Source organism: Morus notabilis, unplaced genomic scaffold (assembly GCF_000414095.1).
Source record: "Morus notabilis unplaced genomic scaffold, ASM41409v2 Scaffold301, whole genome shotgun sequence".
Classification (NCBI taxonomy): Eukaryota; Viridiplantae; Streptophyta; class Magnoliopsida; order Rosales; family Moraceae; genus Morus; species Morus notabilis.
The window spans coordinates 102,434-109,431 of record NW_010363302.1 but is presented as its reverse complement, the minus strand read 5'-3'; the positions used below and the strand labels follow the sequence as shown (position 1 = coordinate 109,431).

General features: G+C 37.6%; 1 protein-coding gene across 1 annotated transcript; it reads left to right on the top strand.

Annotated features, from left to right (window-relative positions):
• The first annotated feature begins 857 nt into the window (after positions 1-857).
• Positions 858-6,310, top strand: LOC21389566 (vacuolar protein sorting-associated protein 29). Its single transcript, XM_024169535.1, has 4 exons — positions 858-945; positions 1,110-1,268; positions 2,132-2,269; positions 5,796-6,310. The coding sequence occupies exons 2-4, from the start codon at positions 1,137-1,139 to the stop codon at positions 6,099-6,101; spliced, it is 576 nt and encodes a 191-aa protein (XP_024025303.1). The 5' UTR covers positions 858-945; positions 1,110-1,136; the 3' UTR covers positions 6,102-6,310.
• The last annotated feature ends 688 nt before the right edge of the window (positions 6,311-6,998 follow it).

Here is a 6,998-nt window from a genome sequence, read left to right as displayed (position 1 = left end):
TAAGATAAGAGATAGAATAAGAGTGAGATGAGAAGTTGAGAGTGAGTTGTTGTGTGGGATTTATGGTGGAATTGTATTTATAGGGAATTTTTTGAGCATTTTCGGATTCTTAACGTTGGGCCCTTCGCGGGCCCAACGGGCGGCCCGTGATGTGCCTAACGGCAGGCCCGTCACGGGCTAAATGAGAGGCCCGTGACGGGCCAAACAGGAGGTCCGTCACGGGCTGACCGTTGGGTCCGCGAAGGCCCAAAGGTAGCATTTTCGAATGGGCTGTTTTGCAGGCCTAGGCCGGGCCGAATCCGGGCTTGGGCCGAACTGGGCTTAGGCCGGGCCGCGGGCCTTCACAGGCTTGAGCCGCAGGCTGAGAAGCCGGGGCCCAACCCTAGCCTATTACACGTGCCGGGCCGGCACGGCCCGTAACAGTAGCGGACCGGTCGTGCCAAACCCGGCACTATTACGGGCTGAGCCGGGTCGTCCATGGACGGCCCGGCCCATTTGACATATCTACTATGAAAGAAGTAACATGCTATTTCCATTCTTTTAAAAGAATATTTCCATTAATGATAAATAATAGCAAAAAACTTATTGTTTTTTTGTTTTGTTTTGTTTTGTTTAATGGAAAAACTTGTTTAAAATTCAATTATATAAGCAGAACCAGATAAAAAAAAAAATTTCAATTACATAACCGTATAGTCGGGAAAAGAAGTATTTAGACCTTTTCGAATTCTACCCCACAGAAATTCCAATTCCAATGGGCGCCTCTTTCAAAATCATCTATTTCCTATCAACCCCAAAAGTTTCTCAAATATATAAATTAACCCCTCCACTTATTTCAAATCACAAATAACGCTGTTTGCGCCCAAGAGACCAAACTGGGGTAATACGTGGCCCGGTTCCCCGTTCAGCTTCTCTGCGGAATCAAAGCAAGCTTTTTCCTTCTCTCTGGTAAACCCTTTCCTTCGATCACCTTAATTTCCATTCCCTTTTTCGCGATCATTCGGTTTGGTTACATAATTTGCTTGAGGAAAATTCTGTAATGGGTTTTTTGGTTTTTATTTTGATTTGTGAATAGAATATAAATTTGAGGTGTGATTTGGTATTTTGGGCAGATTTTGGGAAGTGGGTTTTGGGAGAAAATGGTGTTGGTATTGGCGTTGGGGGATTTACACATACCCCACAGAGCTCCTGATCTTCCTGCCAAGTTTAAGTCCATGCTTGTCCCTGGCAAGATCCAACACATCATTTGCACTGGCAATCTTTGTATCAAAGTATCCCTCTCTTTTTCTCTATATATATTTATATATCTTTGTTTTGTTGTTCATAGACAGTTTTGTTTATTGCAATTGTGGGACTTTTTTTTTTTTTTTTTTGTGTTGAAAAAATTGAATGTGAGGAATTCTAATACGGGTTGTGCTTAATTTTAAAATTTCCTGTTCTTTTTTGTTGTTGTTCTTATTTTGGATTATGCTTAATTCTTTATTTTTAAAAAACAAGTATTTTTCTTTGTTTTTCCCTTTATCTGAACTTTTTTTTTTTTTAATCTTGTTTTGTTGTTAATGACAGTTAATGCAATTGTAAGACTTTTTATTTCTTTTGGTTGAAAAAATTAAATGAGAGAAATTCTGATTTGGGTTGTGCTTAATTGTGAGACATTAGTAATTTTTGTCCTCTATTTTCTGGTTTTCATATTTGGGTTTGCTCTGAATGATGATGGGATCACTCAACTGGGTACAAGTGAAGTAGTTGGCCAGGTTTAGTTACCTGAAGAAGATGAACTGTGGGTTTGAGATTTTCTTTTTCTTCACTTATATTTTGTTTGAAACAAATTAGAGATTAAATTTCTTTGTGCAATCGTCAACTGAAGATTCTAGCCAAAAAAAATCTATTCAGAAGATCATGTTTTCTGGTCCTTGTTATTCATGGTTTTATTCCATCCACTTTCTCTCTTCATTTTTAATCAATTTACTTTTAGGTAGTTTTTTGGGGCCCATGGAAATAATAGTACTAGAATTTGATTGGATTTTGCAATCCAATATTAAGAAAGTTTCCTTTTGTAAAACCAATTGGAAGTACTTTTTGCTGGCTTAAACAAAAATGCCAATGGCTTAGAATTCATATATGATGTTTTCAGGAGGTACATGACTACCTGAAGACTCTTTGTCCAGATTTGCATATCGCTCGAGGTGAGTATGACGAAGAGACAAGATATCCTGAGACCAAAACGCTTACTATTGGTCAATTTAAGCTCGGATTATGCCATGGTCATCAGGTTGGTTCCCTTATGCTTCTCAATATGTATTTATCTTTATCCTTGAATGTCATATCTCTTCCTGTATCCATGTATATTAGGAACTGTCTTTCAAATTGAAGAAAGAGGATGATTTAATATGGCTCTCGCCTTGTTTCCTTGTTTTTTCAAGTTTTTGGATAAGAAAAAGAAATTGAACTTTGGTCTCTCCTATCCAAAACACGTTATCTTTCATTGTGAAATTTACTGCTCTATATCTGCAGTGTCCTATTATGTCTTGCCTCTTCCCTCTGATACAATTTAGCCGTGACAGATAGCAGATTAAAGTTGCTCAAGTTGTAGCCTTAAGCTTTTTCTATCTCCTGGCACAGTTCAAGTATAATTTCTGTGATCATAGACTTCATCTTCTATATGATTTGAAACTTGTATAATTATCGGCTTACTGTGAGTTATTTGCAGCAGAAGGCCCAATATTTTTTTTTTTTCATCCCATAAGGCACTAATTTCTCTTTCTTGAGTTTTTTCTTAACAAACATGTGGAATTGAGGAATTAGGCATTCTCACTTATTCTTCAATTAGAGAATACAAATCCTTTTTATAGAGAAGCTTGGTAACAAATCTGCTAATGAATCTCCACAAAAAGGAAACAAACTAAAAACAGTAAAATCCCCATTAATCAGGGAATGAATCCTCCCATTAAGAAGAGAGATATGAGGAAAATATCTTTCTTTATTTTTCATAACAGAATGAGGAAACTAATAACAACTAAATCCCTATAAACTAGGAAAGTCAACACCGGCTGTTAGTCTACACCCCCCCTCAAGCTGGATTTCCGAGGTTGAACATTCCCAGCTTGCCAACTAATCTTCAAACATCTTCCTTGCTAGAGCCTTGGTCAGGATGTCAACCACCTGGTCATCTGTGGATACATAGGTTATGTACAGTATTCCTCCCTCAATTTTTTCTTTGATGAAATGTCTGTCCACTTTCACATGCTTTGTCCAATCATGATGTATAGGATTGTGAGAGATACTTAAGGCTGCCTTGTTATCACAGTAAAGCTTTATCGGAAGAACCATCTCCATCTTTAATTCTTCAAGTAGAAGTTTGAGCCATAGTATTTCGCAAGTGCCGTGTGCCACAGCTCTAAGTTCAGCTTCAGCACGGCTTTGGGCCCACATTTTGTTTCTTACTTCGCCATGTGACTAGGTTGCCCCATACAAATGTACAATAGCCTAAAGTGGACCTTCTGTCTTCAATGGAACCTGCCCAATCAGTATCAGTGAATCCCTCTATACTCCTTGAAGAGTTTTTACTAAAGAATAGTCCTTTACCAGGAGAACCTTTAAGATACTTCAGGATCCGAAACACACAGCTTCCATGTGCTCTTCACAGGGTGTGTGCATGTACTAACTAACAACACTAACTGCGAAAGCAATATCAGGTCTAGTGTGGGAGAGATAGATGAGTTTTCCGACTAGACGTTGGTATCTCCTAGTATCAATCGGAACTCCTTCCTTCTTGTCACCAATCTTTATTGTGGAATCCATTGGCGTATCCATTGGTTTGCAACCGAGCATTCATGTTTCCTTCAAGAGATCCAGGATGTACTTCCTTTGGGTGATTGAGATTCCAACCTTGCTTTTGGAAACCTCCATACCAAGAAAATACCGTAGAGATCCAAGATCTTTAATCTCAAATTCTGCAATTAGTCTAGTCTTCAACCTAGTCATCTCCACTGCATCATTTCCTGTCAAGAATATGTCATCCACATAGACAATAAGAATTGTACTCTTACCATATTTGTGTCGATAAAATAGTGTATGATCAGTCTGAGCCTGCTTATACCCTTGTTAAACAACTGCCTTAGTAAACCTTCCAAATCAAGCCCTCGGAGATTGCTTCAGTCCATAGAGTGCCTTCTTTAGTCTGCATACCATTCCATTCTTGCTTTCCTTGTCGAATCCTAGTGGAAGATCCATGTACACTTCTTCCTCCAAGTCACCGTTGAGGAATGCATTTTTTACATCTAGTTGCTGTAGATCCCAATCCAGGTTGGCTGCAATAGATAGAAGTACTCTGACAATATTGAGTTTGGCAACAGGAGCAAATGTCTCTGTGTAGTCAATGCCATATGTTTGGGTGAAGCCTTTAACAACAAGTCTAGCTTTATACCTTTCAACTATCCCATCAGATTTGTGTTTGATGGTGAACACCCACTTACACCCAACTGAAGTTTTCCCTTCAGTTTTTTTCACAAGTTCCCATGTCTGGTTTTTCATAAGAGCTTGTATGTCCTCAGTCACTGCCTTTCTCTATTGAGGCATACTCAAGGCTTCCTGTATAGTTTTTGGAATTTGTTCTTCTGCCAGATTAGCAACAAAAACTTGAAAGGATGGTGAGAGGTGAATTGGTTGAGGTAATTGAAGCTGGATGTGGATTGGTTGAGGTAATTGAAGCTGGATCAATATGCTCTTGTTCGGTTGGTGTTGGATCCGGGTTATCATGAAGGTGCAATACAGGGCTAGGTGAGGATTCTTCTTGCCAAAAAAGAGCTTCATTCTCACTCTCCCCCTGAAGTGAATTTTTGGGGTAGAAAGGATGATTTTCAAAGAATGTGACATCCATAGTGACATAGTACTTACGTTTTTCTGGGGAATAGTATCTATACCCTTTCTGAGTGGCTGAATAACCAAGAAAAATACAATTTAGCCATGACAGATGGCAGATTTAAGTTGCTCAAGTTGTAGCCTTAAGCTTTTTCTATCTCCTGGCACAGTTCAAGTATAATTTCTGTGATCATAGACTTCATCTTCTATATGATTTGAAACTTGTATAATTATGGGTTTACTGTGAGTTATTGGCAGCAGAAGGCCCATTTGGTGTTTTCTTTTTTTCCTTTTGTTCATCCCATAAGGCACTAATTTCTCTTTCTTGAGTTTTTTCTTAACAAACATTTAGTTAAGTGAAGGAATGAGGATTATGAAAGGAACTAGATGAGAAAAAGACCTAGGCTAAAAGTCTTGTTCATGACCGGTCTTTTAGCAGTATAACTAAAATTGCATGGAATTATCTTCTTTTGTCCTTCTCCATATTATAGAATAGGGATGTGCTTTTCTCAAATTTATTTCCCTTCTACCTAAGAATTTCTGTTGGCTGTTGCAGAAAAAGAAAATGTCTGTTCTAGTTAAATAAATTGTATTTTTTTTCCATCTGTGACCTTTCTCCAATATAGAGTTAGTTACATGCAGCTATGTTTTTATCTGGTTGTTTTGCTAGCAGATTTCACTGCTGGTTCATTGCCATTCACAACATGAAAAATTCTTCTAAATGCTTGATTTTGTCTCACGATGCTGCTAGTTTTTACCATTTCTGTTGGTGTAAATTCTATGCGCTGTATTGATTATCTTTGTATGTTATAGCAGGAACCATCTCGTCAGGATTTGCTAGTAATGTTGGAAATTTATGCCACTGTTTGAATTAATGCTTCCATTTTGGTCAATGCATTACCCGATATCGCTTAGTTTTTTGTTTTAATATTCTGAAGGTTATTCCATGGGGGGACCTAGACTCTCTAGCAATGCTTCAGAGGCAATTGGATGTAGACATCCTTGTAACAGGTCACACTCATCAGTTCACAGCCTACAAACACGAGGCCGGAGTCGTTATAAACCCAGGGTCTGCAACCGGTGCTTACAGCAGCATTACCTATGATGTTAACCCGAGCTTTGTCCTCATGGATATTGATGGCCTGCGCGTTGTGGTCTACGTTTATGAACTCATCGACGGGGAGGTTAAGGTTGACAAGATTGATTTCAAGAAGACAACCACCACGACTCACTCTGCTCATTGAACACAGATCTTATTGTTTGCTCGTTTTGTCACAAGACTTGTGTAGGGATTTCTCCGTATATTCTGTTTCTGATGTGTCCGATCCATTGTCTTTGTATTTGGGTTAGAGTTGGTGCTTTTCATTCTATAGTGACGGCCACAATAACATTTTTGTACTGACTATGTTTTTTTTTTTTTCCTTTTTTCCTAAAAAATAATCAAGTTGTGGTATATGCCATTGTGTAACTCACTTTTCTTCGTACCAAAAAATAAAAAAATAAAAAAAGACTGTTTGCTTGTGCAAAAGTGGAGATCATGCGCGTGGTGTTTTCTTCACTATTAATCACTTTACGGGATTCATATTGATCAACAGCTTATTTGTGGTGAAAGATAGACGGTCGTAACAGTTGCAATTATTCTCAACACAACTGCATTATACATGGTGATTGTATCAACTCTGATTACTAGTGGAAAATACAGTCGCCTAAGTTACAATTGTCATCAACCCATATCACCCGTGAAAAATAGACAATCGCGTCAATTACAATTGTCTTTTAAGTCTTCAATACCATTTTTTTTTTTTTAAATTTATTTTCTCATTCCAACACAGTTTCTTTTGCCCATACGAATGTTAGCTGAAAGACTAAAGACATGTTTGTTTTATATAATTAAATTTAAATCATTAATTCTTTTATGATATTTTTTTACTCAAATCATGATTCTTAATTCTGACATTTAAAACTCAATTTTTTTCTCGTAAAAAAATTGAGTTTTAAATGTTAGAATTAAGAATTATGATTTGAGTATACTTTTTAAAGGGGTCATAAATAGTCCTTGATACTTCCACTTGGAACGAATCATTAGAAGTTATTCTATTACCATACGAGACATAAAAGTTCTTAGTGTGGATATTCACACT

What these genes read in the sequence shown, in the direction of transcription:
- LOC21389566 (XM_024169535.1), top strand. Translation starts at nt 1,137, where the DNA reads ATGGTGTTGGTATTGGCGTTGGGGGATTTACACATACCCCACAGAGCT. An exon ending in CTGGCAATCTTTGTATCAAA is followed by an intron (nt 1,269 to 2,131) that starts GTATCCCTCTCT and finishes TGATGTTTTCAG; the next exon opens with GAGGTACATGACTACCTGAA. An exon ending in GATTATGCCATGGTCATCAG is followed by an intron (nt 2,270 to 5,795) that starts GTTGGTTCCCTT and finishes AATATTCTGAAG; the next exon opens with GTTATTCCATGGGGGGACCT.